This window comes from Ambystoma mexicanum, chromosome 14, assembly GCF_040938575.1.
Source record: "Ambystoma mexicanum isolate Mex_15411 chromosome 14, UKY_AmexF1_1, whole genome shotgun sequence".
NCBI classification, from domain to species: Eukaryota; Metazoa; Chordata; class Amphibia; order Caudata; family Ambystomatidae; genus Ambystoma; species Ambystoma mexicanum.
The window spans coordinates 542624703-542647132 of record NC_090940.1 but is presented as its reverse complement, the minus strand read 5'-3'; the positions used below and the strand labels follow the sequence as shown (position 1 = coordinate 542647132).

Genomic DNA, 22430 nt, shown 5'->3' with positions numbered 1-22430 from the left:
GAGACACAGGAGCCCTGGGGCACAACGCAGGAGATAGGTATGGGGTCAGCAGCTGCTAAAGGTGAGAAAACCTGCATTGTTCTATTGTCCAGGAAAGATTGAATCCATCCAATAGCTTCATGTGAGAAGTGAGCGTCAGAGTCCAAGTGGTTGCAAAGAATTTTATGGTCGACCAGGTCGAACGCTGCTGAGTGATCAAGAAGTAATAATAGTGCTGTCTTGCCATTGTCTCTCAGGGCGTCTATTTGTGCTTTAAGGTCCATAAGTGCAATTTCCGTTCCGTGTTGGGGTCTAATTCAGAGGGTAGCCAGGTGCTCAGTGCAAAAAAAAGACAGAGATCAGCAGGGGAGAGGAATAGAGAATGCAGAGGCAAAAAGGAAGGTCTTGAGGTGCTTCCAGAACCGAAGATGATTCTCATTGAGTTTCAGAGAGGCAGGGAGGCTGTTCTAGAGGGAGGCCCCAGCTGAAGAAAAAGAGCTACCACCAACTCATTGCATGGAGAAGCGACTGACCCTGAGGGAGTTAGAGGTGGAGAAGCGAAGAGCTTGAGTAGGAAGGTATTTCCGAAGGGAGAGTTGAAGGTGTTGCGGACTGTGGCCCAGAAGGCCTTGGGAACAATGCAGAAGGTCTTGAACTTAATCCTTGCAGCCACTGGGAGCCAGTGAAGAGATTTCAGGGCTGGAGAGATACGATCCCTGGGCTTGAGGCCAAGGACAGGTCTTGCAGTCCTGTACTGGATGAGTTGCAGAGGGCGGGCAGTAGTGGCAGGCAGATTTAGAAAGAGGCTGTTGCAGTAGTCCAGCCTAGAGAATCAGAGCTCTAGAGACAGTGAGCTTCTGGGGGAAGGAGAGGAAAGGAAGAATACCCCTGCGGAGGTGCAGTTGGTAGTTCGACGTTTTAGAGACGTCGGCGATGTGTGGAGAAAAGGAAAACGTGGAGTCGAAGATGACCCCGAGGTTCTTAGCCTCACAGGTGGGAGCAGGAAGCGTGCCAAGGGAGGCCGGCCAGAGAGTGACAGGAAAGGAAGGTGCAAGAGTGCCAATGAGCAGGATCTCTCTCTCTCTCGTACTGGCATTAAGGCAGAGGTCGTTGGTGGTACACCACTCCTGGATTGCAGACAGACAGTCGGAGATGAGAGATGCAGAAGAGGTGGCATTGGGGAGCAAATATGAGCTGAGTGTCATCCACATAGCACTGAAAGTTGGTGTAGAGAGCAGCAATGCGGTGGGCGAGGGGTTCCAGGTATTGGTTGAAAAGCTACAGAGAGAGGTTAGACCCCTGGGGAACACCACAAGTGGAGAGTGAAATAGAGAAAAGGAAGGACCCAAATTGGATCTGGGAGGGTCGGTTGGAGAGGAAAGAGGTCAGCCAGGCCAGGGCCTGATCAGTGATGCCCAGGTTATCACAGAGCTGGTTGAGCAGGATGGCATGGTTGACTGTGTCAAAGGCAGAAGAGAGATCGAGTAGGATGAGGACAGAGGGGAGATTAGAATCAAGGTTGTAGAGCAGGTCTTCATGGATGTTCAAGAGAGCAGCTTCCGTGCTCCTGGCTGCTCTGAAGCCAAACTGATGGTCATGGAGACAATCAACAGAATTGGTGTGTAGGTGAAGCTGGGAGATGGACAGCTTTCCAGGAGTTTCCCCAGGAAAGGAGTGGTAGAGATCGGGTGATAGTTAGCGGGGCAGGAGGGGTCGGCTGTGGGTTTCTTAAGAAGAGGGTGCACAAGAGAGTGCTTCAGAGGGGAGGGGAAGGCACCAGTGGCGAAAGAGTGATTGCAGAAGTTGGCCAGGGCAGGAGTGAGGATGTCAATATGGTCTTTGAAGGTGTTGGATGAACAAGGAAGGACCTGATTTGCAGAGACTTTCATAGATCGGACTTGTCTAGAAATCTCGCCAGGGGAGAACAGAGGAAAGGAACAGAAAGAGGGAGGAGAGGCGGCTGCAGGGGGCCAGAGATAGCAGAGAGATAAGCGGGAAGAGGAGGAGAGGGTGGACAGGATGTCATGGGTTTTAGAGATGAGATGAGAAGCCAAGGCTGTGCAGAGGGCCTGGGAGGGGTCAGGAGAAGTAGAGACTGCAGCAGGTTTTGCCAGCTCCTCGCAGATTTTAAAGAGTTTGGCTGAGTTGTGAGATGCCGCAGAGACGCCGGCTTGGATGTGGGCTCTCTTCTTAGTCCGTACAGAGAGCTGGTATTGCCTTTGGAGCAGGCGGCAGGCCAGTTTGTCAGAGGATGCACAAGATGCCCGCCATTTCTTCTCGGCAACCCTACACTTGCGTTTAAGGATGACGAGGTCAGAGTCATACCAAGAGTTGCACTTGGCTATGGGCTACAAGCGGATCCTCATGATAGGGGCAAGAACATCAAGAGAGTATCAGATATAGCAGAGTGGAGCATGGAAAGGGCTGTGTCAGGGTGTGAGTCAGCCAAGGGGGGAGGGGGAGAGAAAGTGGCAGCGAAATACGTTTATGTACGTTTAACGGGTTCTGCAATGCACCGCCTATTCTGAAATTGTTTTTCTGTGTGTAACTGGTCTCATAACAGTGCACTAATGCCTCTGGGTTTAGGCACTTTACAAATGCAAAAACAAAAAGAATCCCTGAGGGCCAGAAAGACAAGCATCAGAACTTCGAGCACTGTAATCCAGCACTGAGAGGGGGCACTCATGAGTCGGATATTGCATTCTGGGATACAAAATACAATCCATGAGGGCCAGAAACTCATCAGAAATCACAAGAACTTTGGGCACTGTAATCCAGCATGGAAAGAGGGCGCTGAAGAGTCAGATATTGCATTCTGGTACAGAGAACACAATCCCTGAGTGCTAGAAACCCCGGCATGAGATGCTTTGAGCACTGTAAACCAGCATTGGAGAGGGCGCCCAAGAGACAGATTTTGCATTCTAGGTTGTGGACAAAAATCCAAGGAGGGCCAGAAACCCAAGCACGAGAGCACTGAACGTGGTAATCCAGCACTGAGAGAAGGTGCCCAAGAGTCAGATATTGCATTCTGGGCTATAGAACACAATCCCTGAGGGCCAGAAAACCAAGCATGAGAACTTTGAGCACTGTAATCCAGCACTTGGACAGGGTACCCAAGAGTCAGATGTTGCATTCTGGGAAACAGGACACAATCCCGGAGGGCCAAAAACTCATCAGAAAGCATGAGCACCTTGAGACGCTCTACTCAGATGAAGAGAAAGCTTCTTGTGGGAGAGAGAGAGTGGGACTAAGATCCTGGTCCTGATGTGACTGTATTTTAATAGTCCACCAGGCACAGGGTATCCTGACGTTTTTGGGAGAGCAGGCGGATCCCAATCCATTGGTAAATGTCTGCACAGCATAATTTGTAGGGGGCGGTGAAGAGTAAAGGCTATTTCACCTGGTTTTATGCTTCAGTTTTCCGCTTCGCCTTGAAAATGTTGCAAATTACATGCATCACGTAAGTGTTAAGGTTGGTGGTTACCCTGCATGCCATTTGCGCTTCTTTTAAAATGACCTCCTATATGTGTCACATACAATTAGCATAACATATTGTTGATTTTTTTTTATAGTGTGTACGTTTGATTATTTTGTTTCTATAGTGCGATAGAAAATGTATGAGTTGGTACAATAAATGATATGGAGGGAATATAGAGAAAATAGAACACACACATGAGAATACAGACAAAGAGAGAAATGAATTAGGCAATCCATGACAACAGCAACATTGAAAGTCAAGCAGCATGACAGAGTTGCAAGACAAAAAACAAACCATCCCCCACCAAATAACATTGAAGGGAAGCGGGTCATAAAGTCTAGAAATGTTCCAGCGCCAACCCAGGCATGATGCCAGCTGGTGACTATGGCACACAAAGCAAAAGATAGAAGTTAAGATCAAGAAAATCCTGCCAATAGCCCCAGATGAAGTCTGAAAGCAGGCCGGCACACCAGAGGCCACAACGTTGCAGCCACAGCCTCGGGCACTTAGCACGGCTTACTGGAGCGTCTCAAGGACTCCAGCTGCATAGGATGCCAAACTACTGCCAAACATCCCAGGATTTCTACACAGACCTGCTCCAGACCCCCTGACAGGCTGACATGCCAGCTATCACTCCGTGACCGGGAGAAACTTCAGCTGCAGCCTGCAGCTCTTGCAGATCCCACCAGGGCCAGGCGCCGCACACCAGCGCCGGCTCAAAGTGCGCTCAGAGGGTAAGGCTGCACAAGGGCGTCTTGCCTCCAGCACAGTGTCATGTAAACAGCGCCTATTAAAGAATCACGGCGTGATCCTTTAATATGCGCTGTTTACATAACACTGAGTTGGAGGCAAGGCGCTCTTTGTTTGTTTGTTTGTTTGTTTAGTATTTATTATGCGCACCGGATACTGGAGTATAAGGGCGCAATAGGTAAGAAAATTTACATCTTAGAGCACAGTTACAGGTTACAAGTTGCAAGGTCATCGGTTACAGGGATGTGATACATGTGACAGGTAACAGGCAGTGGGAACAAGTTCATGCATTCATTTAACATTTGTTGTCGTCAACCAGTTGATCACATTTTGCCAGAATTTGGTAAAGGATTGTTCTAGTCTCATAGTGATGGGTAGTTCATTCCACAATTGAGCGGCTTTGACTGGGAAGCTAGTTCCGCCTATGGTGGCAAGTTTAAATCGGGGTACTTGGAGATGATTGGTGTTGGCTAGTCTTGTTTGTCTTGTGGAGTGAGTTCTGGTGAATCTGTCCTTCAAGTATTGTGGGGCTTTATTATAAAGTGATTTGTGTGTAAGGGATGCCGTTTTGAGTCTGACTTTCTCGTAGGTGGAGAGCCATTTGTGTTTCCTTCTTGTCTCTGAGATGTGTTCTCTCTTGGGAATGTTCAAAGCCGCTCGGAGGGCATTGTTTTGCTGTATCTGAATTTTGTTAATGGTGGATTTAGTGGCTCCTATGTACAATGCGTTACAGTAGTCTAGTTTGGAGATGATTAGGGCTCTGGCTAATGTTAGACAACTGTGCTGAGATAAGAATTGTTTTCCTGCTCTAATTAATTTACATGTATAAGCTGTTGATGAGGCTAGGGAATTTACCTGTTTGGAGAATGACAAGGTAGAGTCAAGGTACATACCTAACGTTTTTACTTCTTTGGCTACTTGCATACAGTTCTCATCGAAGATAAAGGAGGAATAGTTTGTACTTAGTTTATTAATGAGGGGAGCGGTACCTAGGATAAGAAGCTCAGTTTTATCATCGTTCAGGCAAAAGCCATGGGTTGCCATCCATGCCTGAACGAAACTGTAAATGTTGTTCATCAGTGCCAAATCCTTTTTCGTAATCCCCTGTGAGTGGGAGGAGGATCTGGGTATCGTCAGCGTAGTTAGTATACGTGACACCCAGATGATCCAAGTCATCAAACAGGGGCTTAGTGAAAATGTTATATAGCGTTGGTGAAACGCAAGATCCCTGTGGCATGCCACAGGTGATGGGGATGGGGTCTGCAGCTGCTATAGGAGAGAAGACCCTCATGGAACGGTCACTAAGGAATGATTGGATCCACACTATAGCCTCAGTGGAGAAGTGTGCTGCTGTATCTAGGTGATTGCACAAGACTTTATGATCCACTAGGTCGAATGCGGCAGATAAGTCTAATAGAGAAGTGCTGGTTTTCCAGAATCTCGTACTTTATCTATTGGGGCTTTTAGGTCAATCAAAGCAGTTTCTGTGCCGTGCAGTGGACGGAAACCGGATTGACGGGAGCCTAGTAGTTGGTTTTGTTCCAGGAAGTTCTGGATTTGGATATATGGCATCTTGTCCAGAATCTTCAAGAGGAACGGTACAGTAGTAATCGGTCTATAATTGGTGGGTATGGCTGAGTCTAAAGTTGCCTTTTTAAGGAGTGGGAGCACCTAGGACTCTTTTAGGTTACTCGGGATAATGCCTGTGGTAAAGGAGGCATTAATCAACTTTGTGATAAACGGTGCTAGATCTCGTGCAGCATCTTTGATGAGTTGTGCTGGGCAGAGGTCTCCTTTGCAGTTGGACGGTTTTAGGCCGAGTATTACTTTCTCCACCTCTAATATAGAGACTTTGGAGAAGTGGAATTGGGTGGTAAGTTTAGGGTTGGAGAGCGTCTTAGTAGGGGGTAATGTGGCAGAGGCTAAGGTCTCTCGTTTTAGTTCTATTTTCTTTTGAAGGTTTAGGACTTTGTTGGATAATGCATACTGGATTTCAAAGCACCATTTTTTATCTTTGAGGCAGTTATCTTGAGGCTTTATGGGGTTTTCCAGTTCTCTAAGTATGGAGAACAATTCTTTTGTACTTGAGTTGGCTTGTGTAATTCTGTTGTTGTAGGTCTCTTGTTTAGCTGAGATGATTTCTTTTTTATATTGAGATGAGATGTTGATTAATTTCAGTTTATTTTCTGGAGTGGGGTGAGCTTTCCACGTATTTTCCCATTTCCTTTTTTCTAGTCTAAGATTTTTTAGGAGAGGGGTGAACCAGTTATTCAGGTGGCTCTGTGGTTTGTTATTTCTGAGCTTAAGCGGAGCGATATCATCAAGGGTTTTGTTCATAATATTATTGAATTCTTCCACTAAGTCGTTCGGATTAAGGTTGTTAGGTAGAGCGTTCAAAGTGGGCATGATGCCGGGGAGTAGTTTGTCTAGTGTCATATTTTTTTTATTTCTGGTAAGTGCAGGAGGTGCACAAGGTTGTTGTAGTTTAGGGGTTGTAGTGTCCAGTGAGAATGAAATTTGGTGGTGATCTGTCCATATTTGAGGTGAGATAATAGGGGTGGAGATTTAGCAGTTATGGTCAGCAATCCAATCTAGAGTTCTCCCTTTGATATGCGTGGGCTCAAACACTCTTTGGATGTAGCCCAGTTCAGTTAGAATGTTGGATGCTGCTATGGCTTGTGGGTCGTTGATATCATTGAAGCCAATATTAAGGTCACCAAGCAATATTGATTGGGTGGTGTCTTTGAGGTTTTCTGAGAGGATGGTAGATAGATCTTCTATGAAGGTCTTGATTGGACCTGGAGGTCTATATACCAAGTGGAGGTTAAGAGTTTGAGAGTTGGCTGTGGTAGTCTTAGTAGACATTATCTCACAAGATTCAATGGTAGGTGAAGGAGTAAGTCTCATCCCAAGCTTAGTTTTGGCAATGATGGCTAGTCCGCCACCTTGAGCTCCACATCTATCAGTTGTGAGGATGGTGTAATTGGCGGGAACAGCTAGGGATAGTGCTGGGCCTGATGCCTCATGCAGCCATGTTTCTGTTATGGCTAGGAAGTCGTAATCTTCAGTAGAGCTGACTTCAGATATTTCTATGGCATGGGCGACTAGAGATCTAGCGTTTATTAAGGCTCCTTTAGGTTTGGGTATGGTGTTTGTTGGTGGGGGTGAGGCAAGGTTTATTGATACTGTGGGGGTGCAGCTTTTTTCTCTATTTATTTGAGGGTTGTAAAGCCTTTTGTGATTATGAGGGTTGAGTTTAAGAATGGGTTCAGTGGCCATTTTGGTTCGATTGTTGTTAGTTTCATATTTGATAAGAGGTTCAAAGATTCTAGGTAGTCGTGCTTGTAATCTTAGATTTCTCTCGGCTATATTATATTGTGTCATGGGTTGTTGTGTTATTGTTACTGTAAAGGGCGACATAATGTGTAGTCCCAGTAGTGAGAATAAGGTGCCCAAGTATACTAAATTGGACCATAAAATGTGTAGTATGTCCTATATCTAAATGAAGGGCTAGTAAGTCTAATTTTCTATGTGAGCAGGAGAAGTAGGAGGTCATAGAAACTGAGTCTGTCAGCACGTCTAGGTAAGAGAATCGAATACAGCCAACTATTCTAGTAGCTAACTATAGTGAGAGTGATCCGTTATCTGATGGTAATAATCTAATGCACAGTTGTTTAATGCAGGAGAGGCACAAATGGGCTAAGAGCAATAGTCAAAGTGGGACGCACATGTGCTAAGTGCGATAGTCAGATAGTCTAGATGCAGCTATCACAAGGCAGGTACATAGGCTAATGCTGCTATCAAAGGCAAGGCACATAGTGTCAGTGTCTTAAACACACTTTACAAGAACAGCAGGGGGCTCCGTTCGGCTGATACTTGCTCTAGTATCAGCCGAACAACACAACTGAGCCCCCCTCTGTTCTGAATTTGCAGGTGGTGGGGGGTGCACAAATCTCACACAGGGCGCTGGCAGGTCTGAGGCTGGCACTGCTGGTACTGCCGCGCACAACACTCTTCCTCCACACAGCCACCTCCTCCTGGCGCTGCATAATGTAGAAGCACATCTCATCCAAGCCTGCAGCTGGAGCCCAGCACCATCACGATAGCACTGGCGACCATTCATTTCAAATGCACTTTTTTCATTCAAGATTTGCACATTCTATTTTTATACAGAAACCCTGTCCGGCTGCATTTCCTTTGGTGTGTGCAATTTGAAACTGTTTATTTTCCTAATATAAGTGGACACTGCCATCTTTTCACCAGAAGCTTTGGTAGAAGAGGTAGCATCACACACAGTTTGCACCCCCAGGTTGGCATCACAGGAAATGACAGTGATTCCCGTTTAGCTCCTAATGAAGCCACAGGCAGTAACGATGCATTGTCATAGCCAATAGATCTTGCTTTATGTATTGCCACTTGCAATGTTATATGCCCGGGGACAGCCTCACATGTCTGAATGCCATCATATGGTGAGGCATGCCATCCTGACCGGTGCAGCGCCAATTGCCCTGGTGCAGCTAAATCCACCTTGCTGCAGTCTGCCTATTTCCAGGTCCACCTTTATGTGCCTGGCATAGTCGTCAAATATCCAGGTGCATATCATATACCAAATAAAATCTTGCGTGTTGGGTACAGCCTCACATCCCCCACATATACTATTAACATGCCAAGGTTTATCATATGCATTTTGTGAGGAATTGAGCGATTTGGTCACTTCTCCCAAGTCCCTTCCTGTGAGGCTAGGGAGGTGAGCCCGCTATGCACATCCCCCCCTTGGGGTGGCGGTAAGCGGTACCTCACACGGAGAGACTCCCCTCTTGGGGATAAGGACGCCCTTTTGTGATCATTCACTTACTCTCATGACTTCTCCCCATGTGGCAGGCCTTTCCCATGAGGCTAGGGAGGTGCGGCACCCCCCCCCCAATAGTCTCCCTAAGGGTGGTTTAAAGGGGACTGAGCATACTAGGACAACTTCCTTGTCACAGTGGCAGCAATAAGCACCATGATCCACAAAAAGGATTTGGGACTTTGCTAACACCAAAAAAGAGTGGCAAAGTGTACATCAAGCTGAAGATTTGAGAAAGATCTTGCTAGACCCCAGGAGAAAGGAGTCATTCTCCTGGGCAAGGGGCTAAAGCTCTTGAAACATACTCTAAAGACACTAGGGGACGGGAGACATTCCCCCTGGCCTTGTTGTGAACTGTGAAAAGTAATACCAGTAATCATTCTCCTGGTCCCTGACTGGGAGTTGTGCTAGAGACGCCAGGGGAAAGGGGGTAATTCCCCCTAGTTTTATTGGAAAGTGTATATGTCTACCCCAGGAAAAGGAAGTCATTCTCCTGGATGTGGAATTATATAAAGGCTGTGTGAAACCTGCAAGCCAGGGGAAGGGAGTCATTCCCCCTGGCATTCTTGTTGCAATAGAACATTCTTTTAAACACTATCAAGCATCAGGATAAGGGGGACATTCTCCTGAAGAAGGAACTTTCTGTTAGATTATTGTTAAGTTGAAGTGTGAAGCCTAGAAGTAGGTTGTGACACAGGACGGTGAAGTTTGATTTGAAGGACATTCTGACGGACCCTTTGGCATTCGTTTTGAGGCAGGGAAACCCCTCTTAGAGGTTAGAGATAGTGAGGGGCTTTTTATGCACAAATATGTCTATAACCACCATCATGTCACCTTTTTGTCAGCTTTCTTCTTCAAATCCCTTGCGCTTTCCTATAAGGAACTCCCTTATTACTATCCCCCAAAAGCCAGTGCAACAGTATTAGCTGACAGGCAACTAAATTCCTCTTGCATGTGTTTTTTGTAATACAATAGCAGAACATCATCATCATCAACCTGGTACTGCGAATAGTAAGAACATGAGTAATGAAGAGTGCTTGTCTGTCAAGTACCGACACAATAGTCCAACATGAGGCATGGTGAAGAAGGCCCTGACACAAAGGAAGGACTTGCCGGGCAAGCCCCAGCAGTACGTCACAAAAGAGGGCCAAGAGAACAAGGAAGTGAGACCCAGGAATTTCAGACCAGCCGGATCGAGGAGGCTGGGAAACCTCGGTAGACACTGCCTTGCTTTTAGGAAAGCAAATACAAAGAAGAAGGGACAGCAGCACGCTGCCCGACCAGAGCGGAGGAAACTTATAAGAGTCCCTGGAGGGACAATCGAGAGGGGCCAGTGAGGAACAGCCCTGCTGTTGGCGTGCCGAATACAACATTAACAGACCAGAGGAGGTCTGTTCAAGGGTAGAGTACCCAACCAAAAGCCAAACAGTGGGGCGGAACCCGGGAGAGCAGGAGACCCAGGAAGTGAGGCATAAAAAGTGAAAAGCATTCAGGGACCCTGCCTACTCAAACCAGCAATGGTCAAATGTATATGAAGAGGGAAGATCACACAGGGACCCTGCATCCTCGTCCCAGTAATTGGCAAAAGTATATGACGAGTGAAGATTACTCAGGGGCCCTGCATCCTTATCCCAATGATAGTCAAATGTATATGAAGAGTGATGATCACCCAGGGACCCTGCATCCTCGTCCCAGTTATTGGCAAAAGCGTGAAGATCGAAGATCGTCCAGGGGGCAGAAATACTCATCCCTGGGAGTGGCCAAAGTATAGTAACTACATAGGAATACGTGATACATACTACTGTGAAAGGCAAGGCTGTGAGAGGAATAAGAATCAAAGAGAGGCTTTGTTTATACATCCTGAGAAGAGGGAAAGTATTTGGCAAAACAGGGGGAACTAATACCCAAATGTCTGGAAAGACCCATTGAAAGATTTGAAGGAGCTATCACAAGGAATAGCAAGAGACCATTTGAAGATATCGTATTGAAGAGACTTGTGGTGAGATGCACCCCCAGGAAAAGGGAGTCATTATCCTGGTCTAGGCCAGTTCTGACAGAGGACGGACTATTAGGTTTAGACTTCACATCTGACGACGAGCACCCTGATATCATATATTTTATTTATAGCGCGCCCATACACAAGTGTTTCAAGGTGAGACGAGGCAAGGGAGGGGTACATGGGAGGACAAAAACAACGATCTTACTAGGTCCATTGACATTGAGAACGTGCAAGTGCAGGGGAGAGGGAAGGGGGAAAGTACAAGGGCAGGGGAGGAGTGGAAAGTGCTGAACACGTGATCAAAACAACAACAGGTAGTGCGGGCAGCCGGTAGCAAGTGCAAGAATTAAGCGCAGCCAACGGGTGTCTAATAGGTGGAGGTAAGGGGACTGTAGGGTTGCAGATACAGACCCAAGTGCAAGGGTTGCCAGGAGGCAGTGCGGCTATGCAGCTGGGTGGGCAGGGATCTGGGCCCGAGTTCAGAGGGTGACCAGGTGCCCAGTGCAGAAACAGACAGATCAGCAGGGCAGAGGAAGGGAGAAGGCAGAAGCAAAGTCTAGCGCAGTTTTGTTAGGTAGGGCATCCCATACATTTGTTAGGTCATCCCATAGATTAGGGTCAGGAATGTGTATTATAATTTAAAGAAAAGCAAGTGGAATATGGCACATGTTTGCCTGTCTCCTCCTTCTGACCTACTACAACATGTAACGCAGAAAAGGCCATAATGAAGCTCAGGTTCAAGCAGTATACAGGCACCACAGTCCCAGAATGCATGCATACTTCATTAAAGCTGTCCCCACAGAACAACAGGGACCGGAATGCACAGTGTATGTCTCCTGGTGCAGAAAACTATATTTGACTATATGTCCCAGAATGCATGGTGGAAATGCTTCCACAAGACTGTGTCACACAAAACTGTTGTCTCTCTCAATACAGATGCCATAACATGACTACATTTCACAAGAAGCACTCCGAGTCACATGGTTAAGGTCCACCCCCAGTGCATATATTTAAAATAAATACATTCTGCCTCATTTGTAGCATATATATTAGCTTAACCACATACAACTAATTACCCCCTTCCTGAGAACATGTTGACGACTCACAACATTACATGCTTCAATCTATGAAGCTCACGAAGATGAAATGCAAAGTGTGATCTTTTGGGATTAGAACTTCTGTCCTGCAAAAAGGGGGTGCTGTATTTGGATCACACATAACACCTCTGCACACTGTGGCGACCTGGAATGAGGAGTCTGATCAAGTGAAGGCATTTTCTTGGCTATAGAGTTCTATTTGAAGAAAATGCAATCCCATCTATCAATAAAACTAGAGGTGGTATCCCTACCTCAACAAAACGAAAACTTGGGCCGGTCAGGAAGTCTGTTGTGTCCAAAAGGAAAGGTAGCATCCTAGTCAAAACTCCTATTCTATGCTTTTCACTTGAACGCAAAATACTAAGCTAACGGAAGAGTACTTTCCCCAACCCAGGAGAATGACTCCCTTCTCCTGGGTGAAAGTCTTTTAAAGTTTGGGTTTCCCCAAAGTTCAACAAATACCACAGAACTAAGAGAATGGCTCCCGTCCCCTAGTTTATATCTAGTTTTAACAGACTATGTTCTTGAATTACTTAAATTTTAGATTCTTCGTCAACTCTTTAAGTTCTCTCCACAGACTATGTATTATGTCTGCTTGAACACTGTCCTTCAACTTGCCCCACCGCGACGAAGGAGACTCCCCAGGCCCTCCTTGATTCCTCAGAGTTTTCCCAATATGCTGCAAAATGCACCCACCAGGATGAGGAAGAGCCCCCGCACCCTCGCCCGAGTCCTTCTTGACTCTTCTATACTACAATACTATGGAACTGGCCAGGGAGATGCCTCACAAAATGATCTACTCCTCTCTTGCCTTCTTGTATCACTGTGTCAGGTTTTCTGGGCCCCATCCCAGATTTATCACTATTCCATTATCTATTCATGGGGAACTCTTCACTGGTTTCGCCAGGGGGTGCGGGTTCCCTCTTTCTCTTTCTTCTTCTACTCTTCTTTGGCCTGCTTGAGTTTGCGGCCCGTTACTGTTGGCGGACTTGGCGTAGATCTCAGACCGCATGGTCTACCCACTACAGGTCACGCCACCACCATAGTTCCTCGTACTTCCCATACAATCGCTTACGCGGCTCCGTAGTAGGCTAGTTTTGGTGGTCTTTCCATAGTGTTTGGATTGCACAGTCCAGACACTACAGGTCACGCCACCACCACATTGACTCCCATCTTCAGGGTTGTCTGCATCCAACCTAATGACAAAATGCTTTCCTTGTGTCCCTCTGTTCATTCTCCCCATTTCACACAGCTGCCTCGATGCAACCTTCGAAAGCCCGGTTTCCCACTCGCAGGCTTTTTGGCGGCCTCCTAGCTCACCGACTTCTCCTTCTGGATATCGCTCTACTCGACCTTCTTTGCTTTTTAACTTAAGTAGCTGGGACTACCTCAGCGTAACGTCAGTTCGATTGACAAAAGCTGATCGAACATTCTTCATGATTGGCTGTAGTGTTCTGGAGTTCTTCGTCTCAGTACTTATCAAAGTGAGACTGTCTGACACATTGCAGTAGCAGACAGTCACAGAGTTTATCATATGTAAAGAAGAGTTGAGTGTTGTTATTACCCTGTGGTGTTGGCAGATGGAGAGGCCCGGTCCCAGACTCAAATCCTTGTCCCCAGGAGGGCAGTTCCTCCCCAATGAGATCCTCCTGCATGTTACCACCCCTAAGGCAGCTATCGGTTAGTGGCCTCACCTTCCTAGCCTCATAGAAAGGGGCTCCCCTGTGGGGAAACATGACGTCATCTGACATGCCTTGAAATATTCCATAATGTTTTTTTTAATGTCCAAGCAAATCTCCCAAATATGTGATCTAAGACTCCCCAACACTGCATGCATATCTCCCTCATGTTCTCTACATATCTTCTGTGTGTGTATTGTTGCGTTAACACACAGCCCTGCTGCCAGATTCTGGAGTGACGCATCTTGCTGTGGTGCTGCAGGAAGAGGATGGGGTTTATTTGCACAGAGTAGAAATGCCTGATGATCCAGAATGTGGACAGCCACAAGAAAGCAGACTGGAAAAACTGGAAGTGAAAGAAAATACACCACCGTAAAGCAGCAGATTTATATTATGATTTCTTTATAAGGTGCCAGTCACCACCAGAGTGATTTAATAGTAATGAGGAGCGTCCAAATAGTGGCATTCTGACCCTCCATCAGGACTATTCAGACAGTGGGCAGCAGAAGAGAGGAAAGGGCAAAGGGGCAGAAAGGCTAAATGCACATGCAAGATTTCTACAAGTAATAGAAAACGTAGTTTGCATGCCTGAAGAGTCAGTGTAGAACAATAAAAGTCTTCCGGAAACTGATGCAGTCGGAGGGAAAGGTATAATATTCTGCTATAGTATTGTGACATATTGTCTTAGGTTGCACCCAGTGCACCGCTCTGGGCTCCAGTGCAGGAGTCTGCATGCACTCCATAACTGTCGCCACTGGAAACATTGCAACGCTTGCTGCTCAATGCCACAGGAAGGACATCTCCGGACACTGATGGCGATGAGGGGAGAAATTCTTTAAAGGTGCACGCCTACAATATAAGCACGAGTGCACCCACAGGCATACACTGGACTGCCCCCTAGCCTTGAATGACCACAAACGGTCAGTTCCATCATGGGAATAAGTGGGTGACCCTGAAGACACTTGCATGTCAATGTAGCCTGCAGCCTTACAAAGGTTCCCTGCAGGGGGGGCAGTCATTGGACCCTCTCAGAAAACGTATGTGGATCCCTGGGGGTTTGTGGGAACTGGGCACCTCATAAGTGGCGTTGGGCTACTCTGGGAATAACCTGCATATAGCACCACAGTCCAACCACTTCTTTGAGCTACAGTTGCCTAGTTAGGTGAAAAGGTTTCAGTAGGGTGATCACATGTCGCCCTCCCCAAGTCCCCACCTCATACAGGTTCCCCCCGCTTGCCACACTTACCTGCCCGCCTTTTTTCCGGCCGACGTCCTCCTGCGTGGCATCTCGTGGTTTCTGCCTACACATAACGCTCTTTTGTTTACCACACTCCTCCCAGGTAGTCTCCACACTAGATTTGCCTTTTCCAACAGCAAGAGAAATACATTTTAGTTGATTTAAATGCATTATATACATTTTGCTTCGAGGCAAACTTAGCTCTGAAACAAAGGAGCGCTGTACAGGTCACAGAGCAAAACATTGGTAGCACCAAGTCCTCAAGTAAACATTAGAAAATAATATCACAATATATGGCTGGGGGAGTGCACACGATAGCCGGAATCTAGGCAAGGCCCTTGTCTTGGTGGCAAGTCCACGCTGAGCAGCTTGGGCTCGATACCCAGTCCCCTCTCAGAAGCTCGACATGCAGCGCCATATGATTTACACCAGGTGTTCAGGTCTTTCCCAAACTGAAGGTGACTTGGAGCATCCGCATTGCCGTTCTGCCGAAATCAGTGCAGAGATTGTTCATACCATTTTATGTTAAAGGGGCCTTCCCTTCAACCTTTGGCTCTCCAGATGTTTTTGACTACAATTCCCATTTAACCTTCCATTGACTATGTTGCTAGGGATGGTGGGAGTTGTAGTCCACATTATGGTGAGCCAAAGGCAACAAAGCCCTGTTTTAAGAGCCACTTTAATGCTTTCTGCAAAATTCCCTGATGTTTACACTTAGATGTTTCAGAAATGCCCCAGATATTCCCTCTGCATCAGGTTCTCATTCAAGTTCCAGGACTCTTGGAGCACCAGTACGGTGCATTGTGGGAAATGCAATTTTTAATGCATGCTAACCGCCATTAGTGCTTCAGGGAGGTTAATATGTGCAGCTTGCTATTAGTGTTTACACCAAAGGAACGCTGCATTGTGGTTAATGTAGTGCTGAAAATTGCATGTGCAGTCCACACAGGGGATTCTGAAGTGATGAAAGTATGTATTGTGGTTGCAGGTCTTGCGGTAAACTACTGTGCATTGTGGGAGATATAGTATTTGATCCTACGCATGAGAAATAACACAGATTACTAATGAAGGATTCTTGGGTAAAATTACCTTGACTTTCCATTCCTTAACTACCAAACGAATCCACCATTTGCTGGCCACTTGCACAGATCATAGCACGCATGCCTATGCATCCCAAAGTTCACACTGCCTCACTCAGTCGTCAGACCCGACATGACTGCATGTCCCATAATGCTCTGGGAGAATGGTGAACTTCAGACCTCCCCATAACCACTCGCCCCACCACACTTTTGTTGGGGACTGCCATGTGTATTTGGGCACTGGAAGGAATGGTTGCAGAAAGGCTGTTGAAGGTAGCCATCCTTGGAGAACGGAACTGTTGACGTTCTCCAGCCACGCAGACCCTTTAATAGGATGACACACACTCAGCAAGCAAGGAGAGCTGGTGCTTCTTCTGCTGGTATATCACGTGGCTGCTTTTTGGCATGCCAGAGCTATTTTCTGTTTTATTTCTAATACAATAAATCTGTCCAACTTCAGCCAGACTTAAAAAAGGGGGAATTCTTTGTTTTAAACTGATGCGCACACTTCCATTGGTACCAGTACCATGTGACTGTAGTGCTTCTATGATTGTGGATGAAAATATAAATACTGTAAATCTGTTTACTGAGTAGGTTTAAATTGCGAGCAATGTTTTAAATAAAGCTATTTAAAAAAAGCAAACTTCATAAGCATACAGACTCTTTCGCCTAAGTGGCCCTCCCCACACTCATCCACCTACAACCACATCTCCGCAACCCTTTCCGAGCAGGACCGGCCTCCGCGCACGGTGGGGTAACACTTTCCTCCCACCCATGTGTGCGTTCACTTTTCTCCCAAAATGACAAACTCCAATTGTCTTCATTCCTCTATTTACAGATTGATATTTTTTAGCTCTATATCTTTGTAGTTCATATTTTCACTGGATCGAAATGTGGAGCAAATTCAATCCAGAGTTATGTGAAGTCGGGAACGAAACCCAGACACAAGTTTGCCATGTTTTTTGTTAAAGACTTTTATTAAATCTAAAAGGGTTTGTGAAAAGGCCTCTCTGACCCTGCACGAAGAGACATTTCCCTCTATAAACCAAAACTAAAGCTCTGTCTGCGTCAGGATGTCAAAAACAAAAACTGTCCTGTGTCCGTAGTTCTATTCTGACCCTCACACTATAAAGTAAACTATAAGGTTGTCTTTAACCTTGGAAGGTTTAGAAAAGTGTTCATAGAGGAAGAAAAAATAGTTCAAACAAAAGTTCTTCATGGAAGAAGATTCTTGGCTCCAGAGGGTGGTTGCCTTCCCCTGGATTCGTCTTCGCTCCTTGAGGTTTTTATACACAATAGTTCCTTTGGTCGCTCAAGGATAAAGGGGTCCTTGTTCCAGAGGGCGGTTCCCTTTGAATTTGAACTATGTTTGTGCACCCAAACTAGGAAAGATGAATGCAGGACAGCTCAGCATTTTGAGTGCTCACTTCAGACATTCATTAACAGCCTGTCGGATACAGGTCAAAATAACTTGAGTAACATTGTATTGGGTGAAAACCACACCCAATATTCTAGCACTGTGAATCGGGCATGATGCGCTATAAAAACATGGATACTCTTAATTGCCCACTTTCACTGGGGAATTTTGCAAACAGGGAAATAATTGGCGACTCAGTGAATTGCAATAAACCTGGCATGCAGGGGCATTACCAGGTAATTTAATATCCCAGGACAGAGTTATAGGCTCGAGTGAAGCGAGGGCCTTAAGTTCAGCCCTGGGACATTACTAAGCCCAGTAGTGACCACACACGGAAGGGCTTATATGCTATTAGCATCCTGGGCTGCTAATAGTGTTTCTGCAAAACAGCGAGGTTGCAGTTTCACAACTTAACAATAACTACAAAACAAGTTGGTTGCCATGGTCAAGGGAGAAGGGAATTACATGCCTTTCTATGGTGGCAACGGCCATGGCGCTCAAGCGCCGGTACAGAGTGTTCCAGGCTCGGCGAGTGATGAGCAGGCTGCCGTTAAGTGGGGCAGGGGTTGTAGTGGTTGGGGAGGTGGGCAGTGAATTTGGACGGGCTAGGGGAAGGGCGCCAGGCTCACTTAACTGTTGCCCGGCAGGGAAAATGACGGCATCCCGCTGCTCAGAGGGCTCGGAAATGGTGGAATTACCAGGAGGTAGAGCACACATTCTGAGCTCTCTGATTGGCTGAGAGGCCCCATGAACCTCCCTCCGCGGTGCTAATATACATATGTGAGATAAAGTGTGTATCAAAACCTGTGTTTCGTATGCTCCCTTTTCCCTAGATGGAGGCTAAAGTGGTGATGGCAAAACTCCTGCAAAGATATGACTTTGAACTGGTGGCCGGACAGAGCTTCAAGATTATGGACACTGGGTCCCTGAGGCCCCGTGATGGGGTGATCTGCAGAATCACACCAAGAACGAATCCAAAGGGCTTCAAGTGATCTACGAGCGAAGGTTTTCATCGGAGTGTTGAGATGTTATTGCAGCAATGAAACATAGTGCCAAATTTGTAATGGTCCTAAGCAATCATTATTATGCAACATGTTTCTTAAAGACCCTTCATCAGTTTTATGTCCATCCTTATTACACTTGAAATGTTAACGTGGCCCCGCGAAAGGATGAGTTGTTCACGAGATGGCCAGCAACTAAGTTCACGGGGAGTCTGCCACCTTTAGCTGTCCAGATGTTTTGGACTACAGCTCCAATCAGCCCTAGCTAGCATTGTCGATGAGGGATCATGGGAGCTGTAGTACAAAACACCTGGAAGGCCTGAGATTGCTTATTGCTCTATTCTAGCTTTATGTAGATATATTGATTTGGCTGTTTGTACCTTGACATAAACTAGTTGCCTAGTACACAGTGATTTGATAGATGTAGTAACAGGAAGGCTAAAATCATAAATGTGCCTTTTCCCTGACCCATATGACTTTCAACAAGGTTAACACTAGGAAAATAAGCAACACTGTAAGAAAGTCTGATGACTTGCAGGATCATTCTCTTGACGCTGCACAATCACTGAAAAGAGCATTTGAAACCCGGCAGAGCTGACTCAGGCCTTCATCCTTCCAAGATGTATCAATTGTGTACCTTTAAATTGGGTAACAATAACCAGAATAATGCGCTATATAACAATGTAATACTATTATTGTTGACCTAAATGACAGAATTCCTCATAATAGGCCCGAAAGCCAAGCTACCTGGCATCAAGCCCCTCATCAATAATTTCTGTGTATTTTCTCTCCAGAATTAGCTCCTCTTTTGAATTCCTTAGCATCCCCTCTGTTTTAAGTGTCATTTGCCTCAAGGGCCCACACCACAGCACATAGTATCTGCTGAGCCATTTCTCCCACTATATAATTTCCCAAAATCCACACAGGTGCTTGATCTCGCCCTCCTCAATCACTGCCACTCTCGTTTCATGAGGTGGTACCAACAATGACTTGCAAATGGTCTTTCCCCTTCTGTAGTGGCTTGGCAGGTGAAGAACAATGGTCTGGCGGGTTTCCCAAAGTAATGCCAGAGGTTAAGATTAATTCTAAACCTTCCAGCCATCACCTCTTGTGTTTTACTTTCTTTTCTTGGGGCTTCGGGAATCTGGCCTCCAGGCCCAGTAGTACACTCCAAATGCACTTGGTAGACTAGCAGATGGCCAGAGATGCAGGGGCCACATCACACACACAATAAAACCAAATCCACTATGACCATCAGCAAATAAATAAATAAATAAGGATTTGTGCATGATACACAACTCCCTCCACAAAACAAGCATATTAGGATAAGCACAAAGAGGATCCACCAGTGTCCAACATTAGCTCTTGAAATCTGCAAACTCAAGAAATCACTGTCCATTAGGAGCTCTGTCAGAGGTTCGACCTTGTAGAACTCTCGTCCTCCACACATCAAAAAAGAAAAAACACCTATTGACATTAGGAAACACAGGCAAGCCATCTAAGGATGCAGCGCCTTCAACCTTTGCATACAAGCCCTAGGCATGCATGCCAGCTGGACGACTAGAATGACAATCAAACAACTTGTACACAACCTCCCCGAGACTTGCCCAGAAAGTCTTTGACTTGCACCTAATGTGGCCACTGACATGCAGACAGTTCAGCTTAAACGTAAGGCTTGTATTGGAGAATTTCAGTGTAGTTCAACTAGTGTGATATTTGTGTTGCCTAAAGTGCAGATACTAGTACTGTACCTTTTACAAATATCAGTCTATCAGATCTTTATTTTGTGCTTTGTCAATCACAGTGGACCAAACATGGCGTAACCGCTACACAAATGCAGCTCAATTTGAATGGTTAAAGTAAAATAATGTCCTTTCAAAATGTCACAACCCCATGTTATCATGACATCTATAGAATGAAGAGCAGTCAGTAGTAATGTGTGCCAGTGTCCAGTTTTTGGAATACGAAATTAGGGGTAACTGGATTTTGAAGCCCATGCATATTGAGAGGTTAATTTGAGGAAAGGGTCAACATAAGCCACATTTTGAATGGTTCATCTAAAAAGTATCCACATCTTGTAACTCTAAAGAATTTGCAGCAATGTTAGCAACATAGCACAGAAATAAGCATCAACACTGATTTTAGGGTGTTCATGTATCAAGCAGTTATTCTTCCATCTTTTTCAATTGTCAAAAGCCAAGATTATAGACATTTGCTGTTGCATGTTGGTTGTATGTGTTAATTTTTTCAAGTATATTCAAGTACTTTTTTTCCTCGGCTCACCTCCTTGCACCTCTCGTGCCCCTTGGGCTTCCTCTCATTTCGGCTCTCTTCCTCTCCTCATTCCTTTACTCTGGAATGCTCTTCCTCTACGCACAGAGACCAGGTTAAGTATGCTAAGACTACTTCGGCTCCCCCGTATTCTTGACTCTAGCTTTGTTTGTTTGTCCTGTCTGTGTTAAATGTGTGCCCCGAGGCCCATGGGTATGTGGTGCGTAACAAGAAATAAAATAAATAAACTTGCATTCTATTTTTATTTAAATCCAACCTCCTAGCTCTACTCCTTTCTGAAGAACCACTTACATCGCATTTTCATTTTCTCCTCTCCCCCACCTCCTGACGACAACCCCACAGCACTTCATCCTAAACATAGCACCTCGTCTACTATGCTGTTCTTATACCATGCTCTGTCCCCGGTTCATGTTGCTAGCTCCCCTGCAGCATCTGCTCTCATATCCACATCCTATCACCCATTGTTAGGAACACTGGTCATCCGCTCTGTAAATCAATGTTAAAATGTTTTGTAAGCATGTGTGCCAAAAATGCATTGTTTTCCCTGTAATTTTCATTAAATAAATAAAAACAAAAGTACACTTCTTGTTGATAACTAGTGGACCTTGGTGTAGTACTTTGAATGTTATTCAGTTTTTTGGACTTGTGTTATATGTTACCAAATTTATTTTTTTGAAATTGTTAAGATGTGTTTTTTTTTTATAAATGCAATGAGTTTGACCAGTGAATATCCATATCAGTGTTGCTTTCCCTTAATTGTCATGTCTGTGATATGCATGGAACATCAATACACTGTGTGGGACAGGCATGGTATCAAGAGAGACACAGACTCAAAAGGGCTTGTTTGAAAACTTTTATTTACTAAGGTTCCTGAGTTGCAGTAATGCCTGACTAGACCTAACTCTAAAGGGGTAATTCCCTTAACTGATGTTTCTAAAGGCCATCATTGTCTAATAGTCCAAAACAAAAGTTTGTCTGTGTCTAAACCTATGCCTGCCCTCACTCTATACAAAAGTGTGATAGGACATCTTTTTTAATAGGAAAAATAGTGGTTCAACAAAAAGTGGGAAACCAAATTTGGTTTCAGGTGGTCTTCTCACCGGGTGCTGTTTGGTCACTGCCACAAAAATAAGTTCAATCAACAGGGCTGTTCGTAGGGCCTTCTCCACAGGCCCTTTGTAGTTATTCCAACTACCTTCAGTGTCTTTGAGTTCCCCGGGGTTCCCTTCCCTCAGTTTCAGTTTAAAGTTTCAAAACACCATGAAAGAAATGTAACAGTTCCATCTGTATGCTTTTCGGGGTTCCCTTCCCCACGCTTCAATCCTTTCAATGCTATAAAGGAAACTACCAAGTCTCCAACTTAGTTGGGCCTCTTAGGGTTCGATTTCCCAAGCTCAGGCACCTTCCAACTTTCAAACACAAAGTTGCTGTCATCAGGATGCTTTCTTTGACAGGCCTCTCGGGTTCCCTTCCCCGAGTTTAGGCCTCATCCAGCTTTCACACACACAACATAATACATCACAGTTCTTTCTTGATTTCACAGGGTGCCCTTCCACAGGTTTAGGTCCCTCTAATT

General features: G+C 45.6%; 1 protein-coding gene across 1 annotated transcript in view; it reads left to right on the top strand.

Moving 5' to 3' along the window:
• The window catches only part of LOC138526942 (cholesterol 24-hydroxylase-like), a 428213-nt gene extending 406764 nt beyond the window's left edge, over nucleotides 1-21449 (top strand). The window contains exon 15 of the mRNA XM_069637835.1: nucleotides 18395-21449. Within this exon, the coding sequence (XP_069493936.1) occupies nucleotides 18395-18553 (159 nt within the window). The 3' untranslated portion in view covers nucleotides 18554-21449. The remainder of the gene's footprint in view (nucleotides 1-18394) is intronic.
• The last annotated feature ends 981 nt before the right edge of the window (nucleotides 21450-22430 follow it).